At 53.9% G+C, this 24,924-nt stretch overlaps 9 protein-coding genes across 9 annotated transcripts; 5 read left to right on the top strand and 4 right to left on the bottom strand.

The window, feature by feature from the left end:
- Window positions 1-266: 266 nt before the first annotated feature.
- Window positions 267-721, bottom strand: ColSpa_03949 (60S ribosomal protein L29; the record flags this gene model as incomplete). The annotated part of the gene is made up of 4 exons (XM_049270161.1): window positions 267-311; window positions 376-478; window positions 590-641; window positions 715-721. 4 exons carry the CDS (start codon window positions 719-721, stop codon window positions 267-269), a joined length of 207 nt encoding a protein of 68 aa, XP_049126118.1.
- A 961-nt stretch (window positions 722-1,682) lies between these two features.
- ColSpa_03948 (peroxisomal adenine nucleotide transporter 1) lies at window positions 1,683-2,798 on the bottom strand (the record flags this gene model as incomplete). Its single annotated transcript, XM_049270160.1, has 3 exons — window positions 1,683-1,924; window positions 2,004-2,560; window positions 2,695-2,798. The coding sequence occupies 3 exons, from the start codon at window positions 2,796-2,798 to the stop codon at window positions 1,683-1,685; spliced, it is 903 nt and encodes a 300-aa protein (XP_049126117.1).
- A 2,596-nt stretch (window positions 2,799-5,394) lies between these two features.
- Window positions 5,395-8,221, top strand: ColSpa_03947 (calpain-like protease palB/cpr-8; the record flags this gene model as incomplete). The annotated part of the gene is made up of 5 exons (XM_049270159.1): window positions 5,395-5,412; window positions 5,486-5,811; window positions 5,933-6,143; window positions 6,203-6,516; window positions 6,574-8,221. 5 exons carry the CDS (start codon window positions 5,395-5,397, stop codon window positions 8,219-8,221), a joined length of 2,517 nt encoding a protein of 838 aa, XP_049126116.1.
- Window positions 8,222-9,288: 1,067 nt separating this feature from the next.
- On the bottom strand, window positions 9,289-10,692 carry ColSpa_03946 (krueppel-like factor 11; the record flags this gene model as incomplete). The annotated part of the gene is made up of 1 exon (XM_049270158.1): window positions 9,289-10,692. One exon carries the CDS (start codon window positions 10,690-10,692, stop codon window positions 9,289-9,291), a length of 1,404 nt encoding a protein of 467 aa, XP_049126115.1.
- Window positions 10,693-16,375: 5,683 nt separating this feature from the next.
- Window positions 16,376-16,787, top strand: ColSpa_03945 (S-(hydroxymethyl)glutathione dehydrogenase; the record flags this gene model as incomplete). The annotated part of the gene is made up of 2 exons (XM_049270157.1): window positions 16,376-16,457; window positions 16,603-16,787. The coding sequence occupies 2 exons, from the start codon at window positions 16,376-16,378 to the stop codon at window positions 16,785-16,787; spliced, it is 267 nt and encodes an 88-aa protein (XP_049126114.1).
- A 54-nt stretch (window positions 16,788-16,841) lies between these two features.
- ColSpa_03944 (alcohol dehydrogenase) lies at window positions 16,842-17,543 on the top strand (the record flags this gene model as incomplete). Its single annotated transcript, XM_049270156.1, has 2 exons — window positions 16,842-17,402; window positions 17,538-17,543. The coding sequence occupies 2 exons, from the start codon at window positions 16,842-16,844 to the stop codon at window positions 17,541-17,543; spliced, it is 567 nt and encodes a 188-aa protein (XP_049126113.1).
- Window positions 17,544-17,960: 417 nt separating this feature from the next.
- Window positions 17,961-18,431, bottom strand: ColSpa_03943 (putative tRNA-splicing endonuclease subunit tsp-2; the record flags this gene model as incomplete). Its single annotated transcript, XM_049270155.1, has 1 exon — window positions 17,961-18,431. One exon carries the CDS (start codon window positions 18,429-18,431, stop codon window positions 17,961-17,963), a length of 471 nt encoding a protein of 156 aa, XP_049126112.1.
- A 2,599-nt stretch (window positions 18,432-21,030) lies between these two features.
- On the top strand, window positions 21,031-22,086 carry ColSpa_03942 (uncharacterized protein; the record flags this gene model as incomplete). Its single annotated transcript, XM_049270154.1, has 1 exon — window positions 21,031-22,086. The coding sequence occupies one exon, from the start codon at window positions 21,031-21,033 to the stop codon at window positions 22,084-22,086; it is 1,056 nt and encodes a 351-aa protein (XP_049126111.1).
- A 903-nt stretch (window positions 22,087-22,989) lies between these two features.
- Window positions 22,990-24,411, top strand: ColSpa_03941 (uncharacterized protein; the record flags this gene model as incomplete). Its single annotated transcript, XM_049270153.1, has 3 exons — window positions 22,990-23,043; window positions 23,153-24,060; window positions 24,144-24,411. 3 exons carry the CDS (start codon window positions 22,990-22,992, stop codon window positions 24,409-24,411), a joined length of 1,230 nt encoding a protein of 409 aa, XP_049126110.1.
- Between the last annotated feature and the right edge of the window lie 513 nt (window positions 24,412-24,924).

Below are 24,924 nucleotides of genomic sequence, written 5' to 3'. Positions count from 1 at the left end.
CGATCATCGTTTTGTCACTGTCGAAACATTGCATTCCACGGGATATCAAGGGCTGGGAAACATTACAGTCCTCGAGGAAGTTTCGACGCCAAACAGCGAAAGAGACATCCGTTTAGGACGCGGTAAGAACTCCGAGAGGGTCGAATCGTGGTTAATTGATTCGTACTGGCGTATCTTATTTCCCAGTTTCATTTGAATCCCCAATGCCCCAATGCATCGCAGCCGTGCCGTAGAAGAGACCAGTAACCATGTGCCCAACTCTCCGTTTATGCCGTCTCGCGCTTGCCCTCCTTCAGCTCCTTCTGTGGGATCTGTCAGTAGCTGTCGTAGACGAAACCATGACGCTAATCGTTTCGTGGCTGGGAGGGATCGTACCAGAGCCTTCATGGTGCCGTGCAGAGCGTGACGATGGTTACGGCGGAACTTAGGGTCGGTACCCTTCAGCGACGGGTATCTCGAGGTCTTGGGCTTCTTGATACTACATACAAAGAAAAATTCACAACGTCAGCATTTCGGCCTTATTTAATAAGTTGAAAATGGGAATAATTCGCAGTAACCAAATGAGGGAGGGTAGGGGATTCAATCGTACCCGTTGCGGTGCGCCTTGCGCGACTGGTTGTGCTGCGAGGAGTTCTTGGACTCTGTCGGTCGAAATTAGTCAGGCCGTTTGTGTAGCAGACGAGGGAAGATAAGGGGAGAGGGATCGTGACATACTGGCCATTGCTGCGGTCGGAAGGTGCCCCTAACGTTGGATACTGAAGTCTGAAGTTCGTGGTGAGGTCGGGGGATTTCGAGTAAGTCTGGATATCGAGTCCTCTTTGCCGTGGGTGCGCGTGGGCAGGAGCGAGCGTCGTGGTGGGGAAACGAAATTTACGTGCCCTAACGGTCGTGCCTGCCGAGCGCCACTATGTGGCTGGTGAGTGCTATGGTGCCCCCCTCCCCTTACTGGGTGATGCGTTTGGTTTGGAATGACGGTTTCGACACCGTGCAACCTCAGCTATTAGTTCCGTTTTGTTGACTGGAACACAGTAAGACCACTCGGTAGCCGCACACCGTCACAGGTCCTGTACATGTATGTATGTGTGTGTGGCCCTCTCTCACACTCACTTTCTATGTATAGCCACTCAAGCGACTACATTCAGTGTCGATTATCTTCACGTTGCCTTTGCAAAAACGAGAGAAACAAAACAGAAGCTGCCAAATACCAAATACTCGCAAAAATACAATGCACTTGCTCTCGACTGGCACAGCAGGCGGCCGCCCCGTCCGCTATATATGCCTCAGTAACGTAGCTCCTCCCTCTTCTTTACTCCCCCATCTACCTTGCTTTGCCCATCATCAACTTGGCATAAACCGTATGCAACCATATTTATCCCGGCCCGTCAGTTGTTGTCTAGATTCGCTATACATGATGCCAAATGTCTTGTCGCTTTCGCCCCTTGACACACTGCCCATCCGAAAATGCTCGTCTATCAGATGCTTCTGATGGCCTGCCTCACCCTTCAAAGAGGCTTGATCGATGATGCGCTACGAACCGATGCGGCACTCTGCGCAATGGCCTGCAGTTGCTTCGTGCGAAGGGTCCTGAGGTAACGGAAAAAGAGAACAAATAACAGTTCCATGCTATTGTTAAATCAGCACTCTTCGCGCCATATACTGGCAGGGATGTTTCGGAGTTATGCTCACCGCTCCTTGGTCATCATGAGAATGCCTTGGACGAGAAGGCCCTTGAGAATCTGGGGCCCGATGCCCTTGAAGAGACCCAAGACCCCCTCGCGCTCTATAATAAAGTTCATGACCTCGACGAAGCTGCTGAAAGGCTTGCCTTTTCTTTCCGGCGGCGGGCGGGACTGCAAGCCTACCTTGGCTACGATGAGGGGCTGCGTGACAATGGTTGCCAAAGATTTAGAGGCAGCGCCGAGAACTACGTTAGAGTCAGTGAAACCCCCCATTTCATTTATTCGCGCCTGCACCGTAATGTTGGGAGGGAAAGGGCGACATACGGAATGCCTCCCACGGTTTGAGGTTATTCTTTCCAGGAAACACGACTTCCTTGAGTCTCTCGTAGGCACCGTAAGTGATGGCAGGGTTGACGACCAACACCAAGCTCGCCTTCAAGCCCCTCCACAAGCCAAAGGGACCGTCCTCCCCATCAATCACTTCTCGGGCAGTATCGACGAAACCTTTTCTCTCCGTCTTTCGCTGGGTTTGTTGTCTTGTCGTAATGACGGCAACGGGGATTGTGCAGAGCTGGGCGACGGCACCAGCAACGGCACCAAGGCTCAGCTCAACCAGTGTCGAAGGCGGCGCCGAGGTCTTGGCCGAGCGCAGGTAAAGAGCGCGAACAACAGAATACCAGTAGAAGTAGGCAAAGTTAGTGGAGGCAACGCCAAGGAGAGAGCCGCTCATGCCGGCATACAGGCCTTTGAGGCCATCGTCGGCAACGATCTTGCTCAAGGCATCCCAGGTAGACGAGTAGTGAGGCTCAATAGGGTCGGTCGGGTCGGTCGTGATGGTGGTGGACTGGGACTTGACTTGGACCTGGAGTCGCGTCTTGACGCTTCACGTTGAAATTGTCAGTCAAAGTATACCATGACAATTTAGCTCGCGTCGAACAGGTATGGATCAGAATGCATCGGATTGGAATGGGGGTAAAGTGTAAGTGTGCCATCACGACGGGCGCATGTCTCTCACATGTCAAGAGGGTACACCAAAGCGTTGGCAAGTACAGCACCGGATGCGCCAGCAACGGCCTTTCCCCATGGCGAGATGGGAGCTGGTTTGGATTGTGCAGCCATCGTGGGTCTCTTTTACTCAATGCAAAAAAAGAACTGGCTAGGTTTCTTGCTAATCCGATGACTGGACGGGTTGCAGCCAAGGGGGGATCGTCACTTCGATGTCGGTCGCGGCGTCGGCGTCGGCGTTCTGCACCGATCGAGGTCCGAGGTCGAGGGCAGCAGCGGGGAGACGAAAGAGACCAAGGAGAATGAGGACGACTGGCAGCAATCAGGGAGTTGCGTGCGTAGGTTGATGATCAGCAATGCGACAATTACCGACAACAGGAGGAAGTATATCGAAAAGCGCTGGACGGACGAAGGGTCCAAACCTTAAGCGCGTTCGTTGACGGGCTTTCCCCCACGACCATGACGAGCTGCTGTTGCCGGCGCTGGCACTTGCGCATTTGCACTGGCGCTCGAATCGACGACCTCGGCCCTTTGCGACCTGACCCGGGTCACCCATACCTATGCTCGGTTAATCGGTGAGGTCACTCGGTGGGGTTTCGGCAGAAGCAATGCTTAGCTAACGGACGACATCGTAGCATGGGCCCCCAATGACTAGGACCAGGCGATAACACGTCTCACCCTAGGTAGAGTTGCTTAGATAAGTCAAGTTCTATTCGCGGTCTCAGCGATGCTAAGAGTGTGCCGCAACTTTCAACGTGTGTACGCACAATAAAATAACACTTTTAATGAGGATGCCTAGGCGAATTATGGCGCATTCGACAGAGAATTTCAAGATGCGCCTGTGAGGAGTTGTCGATGATAAATTTCAGAACCATACTGGCTGGTGCTAGGCAATGTTGTAGCAACTTAAAATTGGATACTACAGGCCACGCAACGTGCAGAAATCAACAATGAATATGAGAGACGCTCATGACTGTGCTTCTTCCAAGAGACTTGCTGTACTCAGCAAGGACTACACTATTTACTTTGACACATAAGGCAGAAACATGGACGCACCCAACGTGATGTTCGCCATCCTGTGTCCTCCGGGTTGCTTTGAGAAGCTGAATGTGCTAACGAGGTCCACCACAATACGGCAATCATGGCGACTGGTGCCATCCGACACCGTTAGACCAATCTTTTCTTCAGGCAAAGGCGAAACAGTAGAAGATGCAGGTAAGCAGGACTAACTGACCATGATAGGACGGACAAGTCATTGAATGGGTTGTTGTCGGACCTGCGCCGAGATGACACTGAAGGCGAGGCTTCGTCTGTTTCATTTTTCTCAACTATCCATGTCCAGGCTTCTATCATGGATGCCATTGCTCATCTCACCCTCTTCGCGTACTCACACTCTCTGCTACCTTTAGTCTCTGGTTCTTACTATGTCAAGGTATGACCGGTCATAAACCACTCAGTACGCCATAAAGCAGCATGGAAGGAAGAGAAATGCATCTCAGCAGGACATTTTCTACAGTACACAAAACACAGTGCCACCGGTACCGGCACCACACCTGGGAAGTCCAACGATCGGGCGCTTGCCTTGGGCTGTGTTGACGTAGAGGCAACAATCAGCACCTAAATTTGCTACAACAAATGAGGGTACTTGCCCAAGGTGCCTTGGCCCCGGTTGACCTGAAGGCTTAACTCTTTGTTCTCGGAAATACCATGACAAGTGGCCAGTTCCAGTGCCTCTGCCTGACTGATGGTTATTCCACAGCGACGCCCGCTTCCACCATTGCAATTTATCGTTGGCACCACGACAGACAACAAGCAAATCTGGCTCAACTAGAAGTGTCGTGTCTCTCTCTCTCTCTCTCTCTCTCTCTCTCTCTCTCTCTCTCTCTCTCTCTCTCTCTCTCTCTCTCTCTCTCTCCACCGCCAGCACGACAGTAACCAGGTTAACCTAATTCCCTCCTGGAAGCCCAGTCCCGGACGACTCTTGGCCGACGTCGCCAACTCGCCGTCTGATTTGTCGTCTCTTTCAGCTCTCTCTCTTCATCTCCGTTACTTCACATTCGCGCTTTGCTTGGCTTGGCGTGTTCACGGCATACATCCCGATCCAGTCCGACTTGAGACTGCCTCTGTTCATCGCTTGCCTTCTTTGGTCTGATCCGGCATGGTGCCGTCTGTAGTTGGGTCTCGATAATTCCTGCTCTGCTGCTCTGCGCCGATTTGCTTTTGCACAGCCCCAATTGAGTGCCCGCTCCGTCCCGTCTCATCCCACCACGGTCCAGCTCCTCACACATTCATTGACCCCTCCCCCGCGCCCGTTGCTCTCGTTGGCACCAGATTCGCTGCTGTCCCCACGCTGGACCAAATTCAGAGCTACATAGTCAGAACCAAGGCCTGGACGCAAGCCAGTTGCAGAGGTGGAGAGCCAGCAGACGCAGAGAATCGTGTCAGCAGGCGCAGACAGTAGCGGCGAGCCCTTTCTTTTCTCTCCAACTCAATCCCTTCTCAACGCCAGATGCCTATCGCATAACCTGTAGCACTCACGACACCAACTCTCCGCCCCCATGACATGCGACTTCGGTAACTTGTTGTTGATGTTGTCGTTGTTGGCCGACCGGTGCTCGATTGCCTCGCCTGCCTGACACAGCCTACATCACCACACTCAGTCTATATCACTCGCTGGCCTCAACCCCGGCAATGCTGCCCAGCAAGAACCATGGAAGCCAAAGCCATTGTGAGTGGGCCATCAATGAAGAAGTATTCTATGTGAGAGGCTATTTTCGACTGACGTTCGCTATGATGTCCAGAGAGAAGAGGCCTTGATGGCCAGATCGTCAGGCCGCGAAGCTTTGAATCATGCAATTGCCGCCGCTGACTTGTACATGAAAGCCGCCAAAGAAGCCACTTCACCCGCCGACCGCGTTCGGTTTCGGAGAAAGTGCGAGGGGCTCATTACTCATGCTGAGCAACTCAAGTCCTCGCCCAGGACCATTTCAACGACTACTACCAAAACCACCACTGTCATCACCTCAGCGTCGAACCCTGACTGTCATGTACGCCAAATACCCTCCAACGAGAGGGCTATCCTATTGCGCTCGTCTCGCTTACACGGCAACATCTTCCCGCCCTGGCAGTCTGACCCCACTGACAGCACCTTCTCTCTGCCCAATGGAAAACATGTCTTTTCGTACGTTGGATCGATTTCCTTGCCTTGTGCAAACTCTCATCGACTAGGTAACTCACTCATGAACTAGTGATCCGGCCGAATACACCATGTCGCCTCGACAACAGTCCATTCTCGAAGGCTGGAAACGCCCCGTGGAGCAGGCCAGGGAAGAAACCGTAGACAGGGACTTCATGGCCTCGGAAAGCGACTGTGACCTTGTACAGGATGTCACGACGGATTGTTCAGTCGTAGCCAGCCTATGTGCCGCCATGAAGATTCTTCAAGGGGGTAGACGGTCGGTCAGTTTGCGGTCATGGTGGGATAATGGCATTCAACTCTTGCTAATTGTTTTGGCCAGATTCTCAGCTCCATTATGTTCCCATATGATCACGGCAAGGGACGACCCAAGATCTCAAAGAGTGGCAAGTATATGTTCCGTATGCACTTCAACGGCTGTTTCCGTCAGGTCGTCGTGGATGACCGGCTGCCTGTCTCCCGGAATAACCGCACCTTGTTCGTTGTCGATCGTAAGAACCCCAACCTCCTCTGGCCAGCCCTCTTGGAGAAGGCTTATTTGAAGGTCCGCGGAGGCTATGATTTCCCTGGCAGCAACTCAGGCACAGATCTATGGGTTATTACCGGATGGATACCCGAACAGTTGTTTCTCCAGAGGTGTGTAGAAGCTCATCCAGTGGCGATCAACTGGAGATAACTAATCGTAAGACACAGTGAGGATGTCGACCTTGAAGGCACTTGGGACAACATCAAGGAGGCCTACCATGCCGGCAACCTCATCATCACACTGGGCACCGGGCGGTTGACTCAATCAGAAGAGGACGCCCTAGGCCTCGTTGGCGAACACGATTATGCAGTGCTGGAGATTGACAGCGCACCTGGAGCCCGCCGGCTTCTTGTTAAAAACCCGTGGTGCGATGGTCTTGTCTGGAAAGGGGTCGGGTCATCCGGGCTTGTCGAAAAAACGGTGGCCCTGTCGCTGTCGGACACGTCCGTGTCAGTCGAGCCAAAGTCTTCGGAGCACTCGAGGCCAGTTGGCTCTTTCTGGATTTCGGTCGAGGACGTTGCCCAAAACTTTGAGTCCATGTACCTCAACTGGAATCCGGATATGTTCACACACCGGCAGGATCACCACTTTACATGGCACGTGCCGACCAAGAACATGACCTCCTCCCTCGCCCACAACCCGCAATACTCAGTGCTCTCACGAAGCGGGGAGACTGTATGGATCCTGCTGAGCCGACACTTTGCAGACGAAGAGCTCGATATTGCACGCAACAAGTCAGCTTCTTTGGCGGCGGTCTCTAGGCAGCTTGGCTTCACGAGCATCTTCATCTTCGAGAGTGAAGGCAAAAAAGTGCAGGTGAGAGAGGGCTTCGTATACCAGGGTCCCTATGTCGACTCGCCGCAGACACTGGCCAAGTTCAGACTTCGCGCCGGCAAGCCCTATACCATTGTCATGGCCCACCAGGACCTGCCACTGGACAATTACTCGTGCACATTTACCCTCTTCTCACGGGCGCCCCTTGAGGTTAAGCCTGCTGAGGAAGATATGAGGCATTACAAAGAGTTCTCGAGTGCCTGGACACGGAGGACCGCCGGAGGCAATGCGTCGTCCATTACGTACTCACAAAACCCCCAGTTCAGCATATCCATCCCAAGGGCTACACCGCTTTCCATTCTTCTTTCGTCAGGGGATCGGGAGGTGGCCATTCATGTCGATCTGGTGTGGGCCCACGGCAAGAGAGTCACATCGATCGGGGTCAAGGATGTTGTGGCCAGTTCTGGCGACTATCGAAGAGGCAACGCTCTCGTGCAGGTTCCGTCGGTGGAGCCAGGCACTTACACCATCGTCTGCTCGACGTGGGAGCCAGGGCAGCTCGCCGACTTTGGCATGCGCGTAGGCTCTCAGGTAGAATGTCAGATACAGCCCGTGCTGAGCGACGGTGCTGGTCTATTGCGGACTCGCACGCCAGCCATCGCCTTTAGCGAGGGGGAAGAGAAGAGGCGAGCGCCCCTCACAGTGACAAGGCTCTCTCGGGCCCAAGTTGTTGCACGTTGCCCCCTCCTAACGGGACGGAACGGCCAGCACATCCCCACAACGGCCGTCCGCATCTCTCTCGTGTATGGGAGGGGTCCCGAGGAGTCGGTGCTTGCCATGTCGGGCGGCGGCGAGTTCCGGGAGCTCACCATGGCAGTCCGAACTCCCGAATTCGACCTCGAGCCCGACCGTCTGCGACAAGATCAATTATGGCTCGTTGTTGAACAGCTCGGAAGCCAGCAAGGTCGCCAAAGCATTGAGGTGGAGTTTCTAAGTGATAATGCGGTTCATGTCGGCGACTGGCAGGTTGTCGATGGCTAGGCCTCTTGTGACACGAGGAAGGAAAAGTAAGAAATAAGGAGTCACGCTGGGACAGTTGGAAGTATGTTCAAGCCGCTAGCATAACCTGTTGTTGTAGATTTTGTCATCGATCGGCCACACTCCATACATACAGATGCACCCCCTCCCCCAAAATCAACGACCCGCAAAAGAGAGCCGCACCTGCCACTACCGAGTAAAACATAAGTCACATCGGCCTTGGACCACAGCTGCACTTTGTCCTTTCTTGCTGCGGGCAAACGAATAAGACCTTCTGGCAGATTGATCTCTCCATCAAATAAGCGCAAGTCCCAGAGGACAAAGAAGCGAAAACAGCACGGAAATACAAAAAAAGGCAGAACGTGACGTGACGCGAACGACTCGTCAATGTGGTATATGATCCACCGCAACGCCAGAATCCTCACAATCAAGACAGAAACGATTCTCGTCATAGATTCGTGCCGTGCCAGCTCAAAGGGCCCCCGGCTTGTGCCAAAACAAAGGATTGCCACCCCCACCCCAAGAGAAACGCAAAAACATAACCCAACCAAGAAAAAGCAGCAGCGTCATGACCGCAGGTATCGTTCCGAAGCTTCCAAACCCCTTCCCTTATTTACACTGAACCTTGTCCTGGAGCCGATCCTAGCCATACCACCCTCAGAGTTGTTGATGCTGGAGTGGTCAAGCCCAAGGAAGAAAACGAAGAAGAATGGAAGGGCGACAATAAAAGAAGAAGAAAAGAAAAAGTAGTAAAAAAAAAGGGGGTATATACGTGAAGATCATGAATCCACGCTGAGTTTAACGTCAGGCAGGGCCTCCTCTGCGCCGCCTACCGCGATTCGGTCCATCCGGTCTTTGCGACAGGACATCCCGCAAAAGCGGGTCGTCCTTATCCTTGTCCACGTGGTGTACACGAACATGTCTGTGTACTCGATTAGTTGAGACCTCCAAATACTATCGACTCAGAATAGGGTAGAGCATGGCGATGAAGCAGGAATACCGCATTCTAGCGCCAGAGAACAAAACGCCTTGCCTTATGTTCGGCATAGCAAAAGCAGCCAGGAGTATTCTTACCTCTGAAGGTTGTCTGGCCGAGGATATTTATGTTCTCGGTCTGGGCAAAAGGGGCAAACGTATCCAGGAGAATCGTGAACGAGGCCATGCCTTATCATTTCGTTCTTTCTCTTGAAGCCCTTACCACCCTCGCTTCGAGGACAACCCTTAACTGAGCAGTAGTGAGGCCGCGCCGACGAGTGTACGTTGGCGTGCGAGTTGAGCAGATACTGAGTTTGAAACGGCGGGGCATTGCAGCCCGAGAATGTGCAGACGTAGCCAGCTTGAGGATTTGTAAGGCCGTCAATGCTCATGCGGTCCGCCACAGAGTGGGCAGGCGTTGAAGCGGTTTGATCCGTGCTCGGGGTCTCTGCCGTCCCGCTACTGTAGTCGGCACTCGGCCGATGACGACCGCCGCTTGAAGAAGAAGAGTAGTAATACGGGCTGAGAGACGGTATGGTATGTGCGGGCGATGGGAGCTCTCGTCGAAAACCTTCATTAGGAGAGATTGGCGGTGAACCTTGACCAATTGGAAGTCCGGCGGCCAACGATGGTAATCGAGGGATATTGGCCGGGGGCGAGCGTGGAAATGAAGCAGCGTGTCGTACGGGGCCAAGTTCGTTCTCCGGACTCATGGCAGTCTCTGCTAAGCGCTTGAAATCCTTGAAGTCCCCAAGTTGCGCTCTTATGGACGGCAATGGACCGTGCCCGCTTCCGTCCGACGTTGGTGAGTCCAGAAGGGGAGGCAGACCGCCAGGTGCAGTCTGCGGAGGGCTCACCGGGGACGTGATCTCAGCGTTGCTCAAACTGGGCACGGATCGGCGCGGCGCCTGGTTGTCCCCGGCAGAATAAACCACGGCAGGGGCAGCCAGAGCTGGGCGCTCGTCGCGGATGGGTAGTTCACGACTCCTGATCCCCAAGGGTATTGACTCATGCTGAGCTCTTTCTCCATCTTCCGAGCGTGAATGATCGAGTTTGGATGTCGCAGCAGCGGAGATTGCATCTGTAGCAGGAGCGTCGGTAGCAGTGAAGGCTAAAGCGCCAGCCGCAAGGATCTTGAGATCAAAGGGTTCGGCGGACTTGGCCATATCGCGATCAGGAGACGTCGGGGAGGACGAGTCGTCTTCGGATCCGTTGTCAGATGCGAGAGGCTCCAGAGCAGCTGTATGGGCGACGTGTGGCAGCCTGCCGTTTCCAAGGTGAGCTACTAGAACGGCATCACCTTGAATGGGCTCAACCCTGCGGCGACCATGTAACGACTTCGAGCCAGGGCCGAGTTCGGGGGGAGGGCTAGGCGAAGGTTGTAACCTGGGACGGTGAGCTTGCATTTGGGGGCTGTCGTGCGGAAGAACGTCATCGGGGTCGTAGCAATCGCTCCCAGCTGAGTGTTGCAAGTGGCTCTGAACAGCCGACGCAGTCATAATTGTCGCGACTGAAGGTGGCAGTAGCTCGCGGCGCAGGCGGTACTAAGCCGCCATGGAGTAGAAGAGCACTTTGTGATTCTATCGGCGGCAGGCGACGGCAACGACGGCGACAGTGGTTGCAGTAGCGATTCGTCGATGACAGGAACAGTGAGGTAGGTTGCGCGGCAGGTATGAAAGCCGCGTGGTTTTGTCGAAATGCGCAACGGGTTGTTTAGGCTCCTCTAGTTCCTCCTCGCAAGGCGGCGGCTGTTGGGGCCGAAGGGAGCGACGAGGAAACGTCGATGCGAGCGGGATCAGGTCGTTCAAGTTGGTGGTGGGGATAGTAGTAAGTGCGCGTCGCGTATTCGGCCCCGAGACAGCTATCGCCGCCGTCGTAGGCTACGGGAGTGAGCAGCCGTTGACAAATGTGTGTAAGTGCGAAGTGCGAGTAGAAAGGATATGAAGGTCGGGCTGAAAAGATGGAGGGCGGCCGGGAGTTGCAGGATGGGATGCGGCGGCGTTTGAATGTCAAGGACGGAGGACGGAGGTCGGTGTGGCCTTGGACAGGGGTGAATGGGTGGATGTGGGTGTGGGTGGAAACGTGAGTGAGGAGCAAGCGCGGTAGTCAGTCGGCTGCGTGATTCTTTGACGGATAAAAGAGGGCGCCCAGGGACGGCAACCATGCAGATGCAGGCCGAGCGAGGGTCAGCGAGTGAGGGAGGGACGCCGTGGGGGAGGGAGAGAGAAAGAGAGAGTGTGTGTGAACGAGCGAGCAAGCGCGCGAGCGGTAGGCGGTAGGCGGTGGGCGGTGGGCGGAGGTGGTAGTAGGATCGGTGGGACGGTCAAACGAGCGGCGAAATGACTAGGCGACAAACGGGTCGGTCGTTGTTGTCGCTATTGCTGTCGTCGTCCGGGTCTGTCGTCCGGCTGAATATAGGTGAGTGGTGTAGTATCGTGTTGGCTAGTCTGGGGTTAGGAGCGCCAAAAGAAAAGAAAGGTAGAGAGACGGGTCAGAAAGGGACGGATGGAATAGGAGAGTGCTGTTCTTGTTGTGAGCGTCCAGGCGGTGTCTGATTGCGAGGAGCTTGCTTTTAGCGCATAATCTCTTGGGTGCGTATGAGAGATACGCCCAGTGCCACAGATAGATTCGAGGGACCGCGTGACCCCAGCGATGGGTAGGAAGGGGACTTTGTGGACTTGGAAGACTTGGGGGACGTGGAGGCGAGAGAGATGAAAAGATGCCGAGTCGCTGAGGAAGTGGATATGGGATGGACAGACTCGCGCATGGGGATTGGGGAGGAAAGACGGGGTAGGTAGGGAAAGGGTGGGTTGCCTTGGAAGATGAGGCTAAGTCAAGGTGTCGTCGGGTCAGCTAAGGTGCTCTGGGAAGCAAGACAGGCAGGTGCTGCTGGGGCGTGTGTACATTGATCCACGGCCGGTTTTCTTACGGTTGAACCTCGATAGATGTACCTCACTTATGGTTGTTGACGCAGACCGGGCATGGCTAGGTTGATAAGCTGGGGTGCTGAACCTGCTGGCAGGGCCATGTTGATAGTTGCGCAAGGTGGTGGAATTCGTTCGTCGTTGACAAGGGGGAAGAGCCTCTGGGGAGGGGGACAACGTTGCCGATGCGAAGAAATGGCGGGAAGTCCGGGAGGGTCGTATCCCCCCGTGCGTGCGATTCGATTCTTTGGGGGACCTGATGTGAAGAACGGGCCTGGCCCCAACCCGCTTGGAGGGTTAAGGCGGCGCAAGGTGCACTGACTTTGCCAGAGTGGGATATCTTACTAGCCTAAGCCAAGGTGTGCACGTCTCGCTTGGTTGTGGTCAGAGGGGTACTATGTCCTGGGATAAGGACCCCCCGTAGTGATTTGGTAAGTGAAAGCATCTCAGCACAGTGACCAACTTTGCAATACTATGTGGGTAGCAGGTGAGTGACGGTTCGCACTTGTTTTGTGCTGCCTGAAGGTTGGTTGACCCTCCCAGACGACATCACAGAGAGCTGAGAAGCCGAGAGTGGCGGCGGCGGTGGTCGTGTGGGCGGCAACTGGGCATACGTACAGCGTCCAGAGCGCGGCCGAGTTGGGTTACCAGGCGGGGGCAGGGGACAACGAGGGGGGTAGAGAGTTTAGTTCGGCCAAGTGACAGGCCGTCGAAAGAGGTAACTTCCCTGGGCTGCACGGCAAGGAACTGACACAGGACGCGATAGATGGGACGGGGATGAGGCCGCGGACGTGGACGTGGAAACCCAAGACGGAGATTGAAAGAAGATGCAGTGTGAGCGAATAAACGCGGAGGCCGGGATGAGCAGTCGCGAGATGGGATGGAACACTCACGGGATGGGGGGATGGGACCATTGGATGAGATGATGGCAAGAGGGGGGAAGGGACTGTGAGGGGAAGGAAGCCACAGCACAGCACTGGCAGGCGGGACTCACAGGTACATGTCCCGACGTGTTGCCCAAGCCTATCGCAAAGTGTCCCGAAGTGCCCTGAGTGTATTGTCTCTGTCCCTTCCCCGTCAAAAAGGAAGGCGGGACGCGCGACTCTTCCACCTCCCCTCCCCCTTGACTTCCATCCGTGCTTCCTTCGCTTCCACTACACGATGAAGGTGTTCCAGGCAGGGAATCAGAACAGCGCGCGCTCGGCGGCAAGACGGCACCGCAACTCCACCACAATCAAAACCGTAAAATAGCCGCAATCACGCAAAGTGCTCCCCCGGTTGGGTTTGATGGACGGATGGATGGAACGGACGGCAACTCTGTCTCCTCCGCACCCTTTACGTCTGGACTCCTGCCCTTGATTCTGGGGACAAGGGAGTGACAGTGGCACTACCTAGTACTAGGTATAATGACCTTATTTACCACGCAGCGTGCCAAACAGCTGCACCCAAGGCAACGGATGGACGGACGGGATGGAAGTGGAGGCTCAATCCGACGCATGGGGGCATGTCCCTGGTTGCTGGTCTCTGGCATCATACCGCGTCGCTTTCCCTCCCTCCCTCACTCGCCGTCTTGGTTCCGTATAGGAAAGGCACCCTGTTTTAAAGTCACCAGCATTGGTATCGCCATTATCGGAACAACGCAGCGCACGACGGTGTCTGTCCATTCATCTTGGGTCGCATGATGACAATTATGCGCTTTCGGTGCTCTTGACCTCACGCAGTGGTGACCCGGCCCTCGCAATCGATAGACTGCTGGCGGCATCCACCGCACCTCTAATGACTCTCGACCTCGTGGAAAGAGTAAAAATACCACGAAGTAAAAATACAGCAGTCATCTGCTGTGCCACCTTGCGCCAAGCCATACACGACCATGCCTTATTTGGCGAGACCTTGCCATAATCATCGCGTCTTGGCTGCCGGTGTAAACTCTGTTTTTTTGGTGTTTTTTTTTTTTTGAGGTTGCACTTTCCTCCGCAGTGCTTCGACCGTCACCAAGTGTCTGTTTTTCCTTCCATCCCTCCTCGTCTCGAGGATACGTCTTCGTGCAATTCCATCGCAAAACCCCTTCTCGATCCATACCATTCTTTCCAAGTGCAGACGCAAACAGCGCAAGTGTACACTAGGTTGAGGTAGGTGTAAGGTGCAGATGCCAGCTCTCGTTTCCCCACACTGGCCTAGTCTCCAACGACTCTTGGGTCTTACCCCTCTCGAAGCTATAGGATATGTGATTGGCCCTGCTTTCTTGCGTCCGTCCAATGGCAACAGTGGTATCTCGGGTGATCCGTTGGGTCCCCACCCGTGCCCGCGATTGACCCATGCATCCAAGCCGCTAAGCCTCTAAGCCTCAATCCGCTTGACGGATCAGCCTAGGGGGCTCGTTTTAGAGATAGTGATTGGACGACGTGACGAAGCCAAGGCAAGGACCCTAGCCTGACCTTTTTTCTCTCCCTTGGGCGAGCGAAGATGCGAACACAGATGCATCTACCTACCTGGAGATTTTGGCGAATCGCCCAGCCATCGGATTACATGCTGTTGTGCCAGCGCACCACGGGGGCCGGGGCTGGAGCGTCGGTTGTGGGTTTGGTCCCTTTCTTCCTTCCCTCTCTAACTGTTGGCTCTTATCTTCTTCTATTTCTGCTTCTACTTCTGCTTCTTGCTCCATCGAAGGGTCCCGAATGGGAGCTGCCTTCCTCGCCTGTACTGTTCCTAGCGTGGTTTCCCAGCCTCCGGTTCGGTGCCTCGGAACCATGATATGAATCGTGGAAGAACATGTTACCTAACAACTTTGGCTGTTCCGTCATTAGATTGCAACTCAACCTCGGCATTAGCCTTCCGCACAGGCGTCACTGTTTCTGTCTCTATTGAGCTGAACAGCACCAGAGGGGATCTCGAATAACCCGAAATAATGTTGTGTAGAGTTTGTCGCATGTCGTCTTATCGCCAAGCCTGTGCCCGTAGAGCCCCTTGAGGGACTTTTGTCCCCTACCTTACCCCGGACGGGGGTTTTCTTCAGCGGACAGACGGTCCCCAGTTTCTGGCGCCCGCCAGATGAGGGCGGGTTGAATCAACCCTGACCGAGTACGTACAGAGTACAGAGGGCCTGGGTGATGTTTTCGCTGGCGACCTACTTTTTCCTCACACGCCGGCATGCACACACATGTTCGGCCAGTCCGACCCTGACGTACCTACCCGAAGATTGCGACTTGTGATGCGTCGTCCATAGTTCGATGGGCCTGCTCGCTTAAGCCAGGTTTCGACGTTGATAACCCCATGTTTCATTCTCATTGCCTGCTCCCACTAAATTCCGGAAACGTGGTAGTGTACTTAGTCACCTTGATAGAACCCCTCCCCAAAGAAGCTCCCGGCGTCCCGAGTTCGCCTCTGGATATTTGGGGCCCCGACCCAGTAATCAACATGAGCCTCAACCTCTGACGCGACATCCACAAGGACGACTCGTCATGCCCGCCCATCTCATCTTATCTCATCTCCTGGTTGAAGGGAGACGAGCGGCAGAGCCAGACTTTTCCCCTTTCAGATGCATGAGCTGGGCTTCCAGAACTCGACGCATAAATATGGATTTGGCATCCTATTGCGGCAGCCATATCACTATAGGGGTGATCACGCCCCTCCGACCAGGCCGGTCAGTTGCTCTGATTCCTGAACGGATTGTTGTGGGCACATTGTTACCAAATATGTCTCCTTGCCGTCCCGCAAGCACATTGTCCATCGTCCCTACGCTATTTTCGAACCCAGTCGTTAATCGCAACCGTCTAATCTAGTAGAAATACTTTGTATCAAAATACATCGCGCAACAGAATCGCTTGCCAAGCTCATAGGTAGCAGCCCCTTTGCTCAATAGTAAAATGCTTCGCCTAGATACCCGTCTCCATACTTTGGCACCAACTGTGTGTGCGCGCGCCCTCGCACGGTGGTGCTCCGATGAACGGCTGCGTTAGCGGAGCCGACGCGCGTGGAAATGATGTGGTAGAAGCCATGGGCAGTCCACATCCAGACTCAATTGGGTGGGGGGTGCATCCCCAAGTGCCTCAACCGACCACACCACCACTGCTTCACTCATCACCACCAACGCCGTAACATTCTTTCCCAGGTGCCTCGGCTTCTTGTTGCTCCTCATTATCTCTACCATATTCTTGACCACTTTAGCGACACTAGACCTTGGACCAACCCAAGGTCTTATCAGTCCATAGCCGCCTCTCTGTTGCTTCGTGATCCAAACACTCCTTCCTCTAACCCCGCAATGTCCACCACTGGTTCGATGCGTGCCGTCATCTTCAACGGACCGCAGAATGTATCGGTCGAACAACGGCCCATCCCTACCCGTGTGTTGCCCCTATTTCCATCCTCTTTGACCATTCTTTCGACTGCAGTGTTCACTGATCAGTACAACAGTCCAGGATGATGGCGATGTTATCGTAAAGGTGCAGGCTACGGCTCTGTGCGGCTCGTAAGACAATCTTGTTCCAGTCTGCTCCAACCCCACAAACTCACATGGTCCAAGGGAGCTGCATGTCTTTCGCGGCCATCAGCCATCCGAGACGGGCTTCATCATGGGGCATGAGTTCACTGGCACAGTCGTCGAGAAGGGCGCTGCTGTCACCACTTTGAACATCGGCGACAGGGTTGTGTCTCCCTTTACCTCGTCGTGGTAAGGTCTCCCAAAATTACTTCCCCGGTGGTCTCGTCGATTTTCACACCCTTTCAGCATGCAGTGCTTCTACTGCAAGAACGGCTACACGTCCCGTTGTGTTCGTAGCAAGTTATTTGGCTGCGGCGCCTTGGACGGTGGACAAGCCGAGTACGTCCGTATCCCTGATGCTGACGGAACCGCCATGAAGGCCCCAAGCACCATCTCAGACAACGCTCTGGTGCTCATGGCAGACATTTGGCCAACCGGCTTCTTTGGCGCCAAGTCTGGATTCAGCTTACTCAATGAGGAGGAGAGGTCCAGCGCCACCGCGGTTGTTATCGGATGCGGGCCTGTCGGCCTTTGTGCCGTAGTTTCAGCACTCGAGTACCGTCCCAAGCACCTCTTTGCCATTGACAGTGTAGATAGTCGCCTGGAGCTTGCCAGGGGCCTTGGCGCGGAGCCCTTGAACTTCAAGACGGACCGTGCTGGCATGGAGAGGCGGATCAAAGAGGTAACCGAAGGTCGCGGGGCCGACGTTGTGATTGAGGTTGTTGGCCTGAGTCCCGCCCTCAGAACTGCGTTTGATATTGTCAGGCCATGGGGCGTCATTGCCAGCATTGGGGTCCATAACGGCGAGGTAAGTGTTGAGATGAATCGTGAAGTGAGAAATCGACCGACTTACACGTGGTGTAGATTCCATGGACGGGCACAGAGGCGTATGGGTAAGTGTGGCCAGTACAAGACTCGTCAGCCTTGTTGTTTTCTCTAACAGCATTGATAGCAAAAATCTGAGGCTGCAAATGGGCCGATGTCCTGTCCGGGCCATATTTCCTGAGGCTCTAGCTTTGTTAGAAAAGAGGCAGGATAAACTCGGGTGTGTATTTCCCTGCATGACCGCGCAGGGTCTCCCGCGATTGAAGCATTCGACATTTCCTCTCCCCCTTCGGATGGCTAACAGGGACCAGATTCATGTTTGACCGCATAATGCCTTTGAGTCAGGCCGTCGAAGGGTATGCGTTGTTTGATCAGATGAAGGTCCAAAAGGTCATCTTCACTCCGTGATTGGGCTATTGGTCATTATTGGACGCCAGTCGCACTCTTCCACCCCAAATAGTGATAAGTAGCTGAAAGGGTCTCTCAAGGTTGGCGATAGGAGAAAATGATTGAATAATAAAAAAGCATGGCAATTGATGCCCTAATTTTGCCTTGGCTTTACAATGCCATCATGAATGAGGTAGTAGGAAACCGTCGAGTCATCGTGGACAACGGCGAGCAGTAGCCTCTTCTGGCGGTCCGCACCACGCCAATCCCGCTTTGAGGGCGTATCGTAACTTGTTTCCGAGGTAATTGGCCGTGGCAAAGCGTCGATCGAATCGAATATGGTAGCAAAAGAGCTCAACGTCCATTGCTCGCTAAGGTGGACGGGCAGAACCCATTCATACTCGGGAGTCTGGTTTGGACGTTTTCCAGTTGTCTGTTCGATCTCAAGAGCCTCGATCTGCTCGTCCGGGTGCATGTACAGGCGGGATGGCGGTAGACCGGTGACGATAGGACGCGGTCGGCTTTTGCCATCGTCGCGAATCTCAACGTCGGTCCAGTCATGCTGGTCTCGGAGGTTGTCAATCACCAGAGCGGTAAGGTTGGTGAGATGCTCTGCGGTAGCCATTGCGAAAATAGACTCTAGGCGGCTTTGTTTGAAGACGGTTTTATTCGTAGCTGAAGCGAAGTGAAGTGAGATACAGGCGTTGGTGGACTGAGCAATCAACCAGAGCTAACTGTGAAGAGATCTCAAGGTTCTCACTGCGGGTGGCTCTAGGCGTAAAGCAAAGTTGCGGAGCCAATCAAGTGCCGTGAAGGCTCAGAGCCATTCACGGGGGGATATGCTCTCCACAAGTACATAATCGGTTATATACATAAGGGCATGTATATATGTAGGTATGCACTAACCACAAATTATACAGACCATAGAAGATAGTGCACCCGTACATGATGGGGACTTTGATGTGACATTCCGGCTGCATGCGGGCGGAAGCAGCTTAAAGAGACGAATGATGCACCCTTTTGATACTTTGAACTTACTGTGCTCTGACTTTCAGGTAACGAAGGGCGTTGAGACGAGTCTACTGTAAAAGTCCCGTAAGGATGTTGACGGCAAAGGCTAAAGTCAGCATATGAGTGCGCGGGGCTTCCGAGGCTGCACTGCAGCTTATGCAGCCATGAATTCAGGTACCCGCCCATGAGAGTCAAAGCCGAACCAGTCTGGCCAGAGCAGACAGTTGTGCGTATCGCTGCAAAGCTCTATACGAGTGCCCCAGTAGTGGAAGCTAGATATTTGAGGAAAGAGGCTGTCATTGGCGGAGGTGGTTTGTAAATTTATCTACACCACATTGCCATCTTCCTGATGCCTAACTTGCCTTTGGGGAGGCTTGCCTCCCTTCCCGACAACCCGGTTAGAAGAACCTCAGTTCTCCTACGTCTGGCCACGAACCCCGAAATAGATAGAGTCCTGCAGTCTTGTCTTTAGCATTCCAGGCACCGTTTGCGGATACGATTCCTCCCTGCGTAGGCTAAGGCCGTAGTCAATACCCGCTCATTTAGAGAGCGTTCGCCATTCCTAGGCCTGGCATTGTTATGGACTCGCATGATTAACTGGAATTAAGCTTACAAGTCTGTGCACGGGCAAATCGCCGCGCCGTGACGCTCTGCTTTGCCTGGGTGTGGTGGTCACAGACGGCGAGAGCTCACGTCAGGCTTCCGATTGAAGAAGCCAAAATGCAGCGGATACCGGCAACCCAAGTTAAAGCACAGGCAAGAGGAGCATGAACAAGAGCAAGTGCAAAAAGGAAAGCAGCAAGCACGGCTCACTCATTCTCCTATACCCCTGCCCGCCTACGTAACCGGACGGTGATGGGCCAACCAGCGGTCTTCGTTTAGAGCAAGGGCGTGCACATTCCACGGATCCCGTCATGTGTGCGTACCTACTTTGTAGGTAACTACACAACTGGCCTGGCTGCGGGAAGGGATTGAGATTGATTCCGCACAGAACCTGCGCAGTGGCATTCGGGTGACGAGTTGGAGAAATGCATGGCCCCACGCCTCTGGTTTCCCTGACGTGCTGACCTCACTGCGCGTACGGAGCACTGCGTACAGAATCCGCATCTGTGAAGCCGTAGCGCTGGTGGTACGCGTATTGACGTAAGAATCCCAGCTCTGCGACGGCTATTCGGTGGGCTCTTTGGTTCCTTTCCCACTAACGTTTCCGCGCAGATCACCGCTGATTGGATGTAACGGGTACGGATACCTGACCGGCACCCGTCGTCCTTTGACAGCCCCATGGCTTCACCTTTTTCTTTCTTTCGAGTGGCTCCCCTCCCGTCAGAATCAGACTCAGAAACACCGTCAGTGGCCACACAGGCAGTTTATGCCCGGGCTGCTCTGTCTATGATGACTCCCACCCCCCCTTTTCCTCTCCTCCCCCCCCCCAAGCCATCATCCATGGAAATCCCGTCTGCCATTCGATCGGGTTGGATTGCCCATTTCCCGCCCCTTTCCTGCTACTTTAGCTCCTCTCCGCCTCGCTACCGCAGTTGCAGTGTCCCGCCGGGTTCCAAGGTTGAGAGTCGAGACCGTCAGAAAAAAAATACTTTATCTTGCTACCCTGTCTCATCATTGTGGCTTTGATGTTCCCTCATTCTTGTCTGCCTCCCCTCCTCCCACCACAACTACTTCAACTCAATCTTCTTATTGACGCCGCACCCTGTTGGACACTCGATTAAAAACTCCCCGACTCTTCTCTTACTTCGCCACTTTTCGCTGCGTCTTGTTTTCTTGAGATACCCTACATACATTTTGTTTCCTCTTTCCTTACCCTCCTGCCGTTTGTGCTTGTACAGGCTTCTACTGTTGGGCCTTCGTCATTTGCGCATTGCCGTAAGCACCTGTATCACGTCTGCACACGGCCCCCAAGCACACATCGTCATCCATCACGGTCCTCGACCCAGCCGACCTGCCCAAACCGAGCTCAAACAAATCATCGATATCCCAACTCCCCCGACCCCGCCCGACCTTGATCGAGTCACTGCACTTCGAGCCGACGATTTAATCGTTGCACTGGAGTCATCACCGCCCCATTACAACCTGTCCACGGCTTATCACGGCGATTTCCTGTTTTCGCGACAGCTAGAACCGCCCTGTTGCGCCCAGGGACCTTTGGCTCCCAAGGCTCCTAGTCGTACCTGGTAACAAATCTCCGCACGCCGTTTACAATGTCTCGACCAGAGTCGTCGCTGGACAGCAGTGAGAAGGAGAGAAATGTGCCGCTCGATCAGTCTACCACCGATACGAAGTTCTCCGATTCAAACACCAACAACCACACCGAGGACAAGAAGCAGGATGTAGAAGGCAGAATTCCAACGAGCGCGGCCTCGGCAGCAGTTGCTACGGCTGAGCGCGACTTATACGAGCCTTACGACAATGGCTATCACTTTCCTCCCGCGCATACAAAGAAGCAATCTACTATGATTGGCCTCAAGGCCTTTTGGAGATACACATGTACGCCTCTCGGCTTCTTTGTCGTTCTCTATTGTCTCAATGTTGTGGCTTGGGGTGGCATGCTGTTCTTGTTGCTCTGCAACGCTGCACCAGCCATGTGTTATCCGACATGCAACGACATCAACTCTCCCCGGCGTAAGTGGATCGAATGGGACTCGCAGATCTTGAACGCTCTTTTCTGCGTTACAGGCTTTGGTTTGGCGCCCTGGAGATTCCGCGACCTGTACTTCTTGATGCAGTACCGTATTTTGAAGAAACCCGAGGCTCTTGGTCGCTTGGCCGGTATCCACCGGGGGTGGTTCCGGTTACCTGGATCGGATCAGCTCCCTATTCACATCGGTCCCAAGAATGTGGCCGAGTTGGCGGCTGAACGGCCTGTTCTGCAGATCCCGCACCCGGAGAAGGCTATCCCGGACCCGCCATTGACCGGCGTCCGGGCGCCTCCGACGCCAATCTGGAAGATGGACTTTGTTATCTGGTTCAACGTGTGGAACACCTTTCTGCAATGTGTTCTTTCTGGCTTCATGTGGGGAATGAACCGATTCGACCGGCCTAGTTGGTCAACTGGTTTGTTCGTTGCACTCGCGTGCTTGGCGGCCGCCATAGGAGGTTTGATGATGTTTTTCGAGGGCAAGAAGGTTAAGAGCATAGAAGGAGTGCCGCTCAGCAAGGAGGATGAGGAACGCCTGGCAAAGGACAAGGAGATGGGCGTCCAGCATTACAACAACATCAAGGACAAGAAACCGAAGGAACCCAAGGAGAAGAAATAGGGCATGTCACCGTCCATACCTAATCGATACCGTTCGTATACGCATACGAGAATGATAATATAGCTTACACAAACATGCTACTTTGTCACTAGCAATTTTTTGATGATGCGGAAGTGGAACAGACGCCCTTGGATATCGTGGGTCACGAACTGTTGGTGGTGACGTAAACGTCATCGACGGTTCCTTCATGGGAGACAAACCACGTCCGAAAGCTTTCCGATATGTTTGCATAGACAAGTCTCAAGATGCAACCAAGTGGTCGCTAGAGCTTGAAACGAATAATGAAAATTGGAACGCCATTCGTTCATGGACAAAAGAGAACGAGTCAACATCTATTCATATAACGAGTTGATCCGTACGTATATGCAAAAGGCACTGCAAGTGGCAGTAGCTAGAGTCATATAGGGTGCATGATCTGCTCCGCAAGGCGCTAGCCTGTCTGCAAGGTCACCGGCGCGCAGCTTGTCGAAGGTGAGGTACCTGCCAGCATAGGGTTGCGCCGAAGGTACGTGCATCCCAACGATAAGACACCTCGCTTGAGGAAGCTGAAGCACTTACCCACTGATAAGCCGCTCAACCGCGCCCCGTGGCTCGACACCTGCCGCACTTCAAGTCCGGTCGGCTGTTACTACAGTCGCAACTCTCCGACAACTGCGCGCTGTTCCCGTCTCTGGGCAGCTATCTTCCTCCCACCTCCGATCTCCAACTCCCATGACCCATTGCCTACCTTTCCTTCATTTTACTTTATTACCTCTTGCTGTACCTTGTCTCAGCTCAACCTTGAACTCCGTAGAGGACTCCTCAAAAGGAACATCCTGTTCCTTCGCCTTCCCCTCCTTTTCGTCTCCCACATCCATCTGCCCATAGACTCTACGCCTGCTCGCCTCGACTAGCTCATACAACATGGCGTCGCGGGCCCTCATTCCCTTTCTCGTGGCCATGATGCTACTGACGGGTGTTTGTAACACCCTGCTCACCAAATATCAGGCACGTAGTATCTTATCCCCATGCGCGCTCCTTGCCGTGTGCTTCTCATCCAAAGATCCTCTGCGCTCGGCATTCATAGGCTAACGTCGTCTTCCGCGTCCAGGACATGCAATGCGTCCGCAACTGCGATGCGAAAGACCCCACGAAACGGGCTTACTTCAATCAGCCTGTTTTACAGACTGCTCAAATGTTTGTTGGTGAAATGGGCTGCTGGCTGGTCGTCGGCCTAATGACCCTGTACCGCCGCTACGGTCCGGGGACATCTCCCGCCACGGATGGCTACCAGGCCGTCAACACGAACGACACCGATGACGCCAACGCCCCTCTTGTCAACAATCCCGACGGCATTCCGAAGCCGCAAGAGCAGGAGCAAGGATCCATCCTGCGCGGCCCCCGTATCCTTTTGCTGGCCCTTCCAGCCATTTGCGATATCCTCGGTACGACGTTGATGAACATTGGCCTTCTGCTGGTTGTTGCTTCCATATACCAAATGACTCGAGGTGCTTTGGTGCTCTTTGTTGGAGTTTTCAGTGTCGTGTTCCTCAAGCGACGACTCTTCTTGTTCCAATGGCTTTCCCTCGTCGGTGTCGTAGTGGGTGTTGCGATCGTTGGCTTAGCTGGAGCCATCTACCACGAGAGCGAGAGCAAGACAGAGAACGCCGCCGACGAGGGCGCTCCAGCATCTAACGCCTTGTTAACCGTCATTGGAGTTCTGCTCATTGCTGGAGCGCAGGTCTTCACGGCTACTCAGTTCGTCCTCGAGGAGTGGATCTTGGAAAGATCGGCCATCGAGCCCATTAGGGTCGTGGGATGGGAAGGTCTCTTCGGTTTCGTTGTGACTATTATTGGGATGATCGTCCTGCACTTTGCCGTTGGACGCACTGCCGCCGGAAAGAACGGCTACTTCGACATGGCTGAAGGCTGGAGACAGCTCACTCAGAATAGAGCCATCGGGTTGTCCAGCATTCTGATTATGATCAGTATTGGGTACGTCTCTCATATTTCATCTTCATCTTGCTCTCCTTCTCTGGTACCGCTGTCGCACTGCGCTGATACTGCTGTCGCTTTAGCGGATTCAACTTCTTTGGTCTCTCCGTTACCAGAAGTGTCAGTGCCACCTCGAGGTCAACAATCGACACATGTAGGACGCTATTCATCTGGATAGTTTCCCTCGGGCTGCGCTGGGAGACCTTTAAGTGGCTGCAGGTTATGGGGTTTGCCCTGCTTGTCTACTTTACCTTCCTATTCAACGGAATCGTCCAGCCTCCCTTCAAGTTTTTGGTTCCCGAGGAAGAGGTGGAAGAACTGCTGCCAGAGGAGCCGATTGAGCATCAGTAGGTTGTCATCACTACATATAGTGGTTTAGAGGGAGCCATGTACTGGAGTACCGAGTGAGCAATGTTTGGTCTTGTGCATGAAGTCAAGCTCCCAGCACACCAGGACACAGAGAAAGACCATCGTGGCTGGTGCATTAGACCGAGTCGCGATGCGGGTGCCATTGAATATCCTCGTAAGGATCTTGTATTGGAATTTGCATAACAAGAAAGAAATCATACCCTATACCAAACACCATTTCTAGCTCTGCCATCATGTGTTCTTCCCTTACCTCGTTATGACTAGAACCCAGCTCCAGCTCTGCATGACTGAATCTCGCGACAAACTAATCGGCGTATAGCCAACTGCTGTAACTGGGCCATAAAGGTCGGGTCGGGGACGACGGCAAGGTATTGGCTGACAAGAAGAGCCGGGAAAGTCCAAAGCAAATGACATTCCATCCAAACACCATCAAGCGCCGGCTTGTATGCAAGGCGTCGCACTGCTCTCCCAGAGGGAGAAGGCCAAGAAAATTGA

Source organism: Colletotrichum spaethianum, assembly GCF_022836535.1.
Source record: "Colletotrichum spaethianum MAFF 239500 DNA, contig08, whole genome shotgun sequence".
Taxonomy (NCBI): Eukaryota; Fungi; Ascomycota; class Sordariomycetes; order Glomerellales; family Glomerellaceae; genus Colletotrichum; species Colletotrichum spaethianum.
This window is presented reverse-complemented; position numbering and strand designations above follow the sequence as displayed.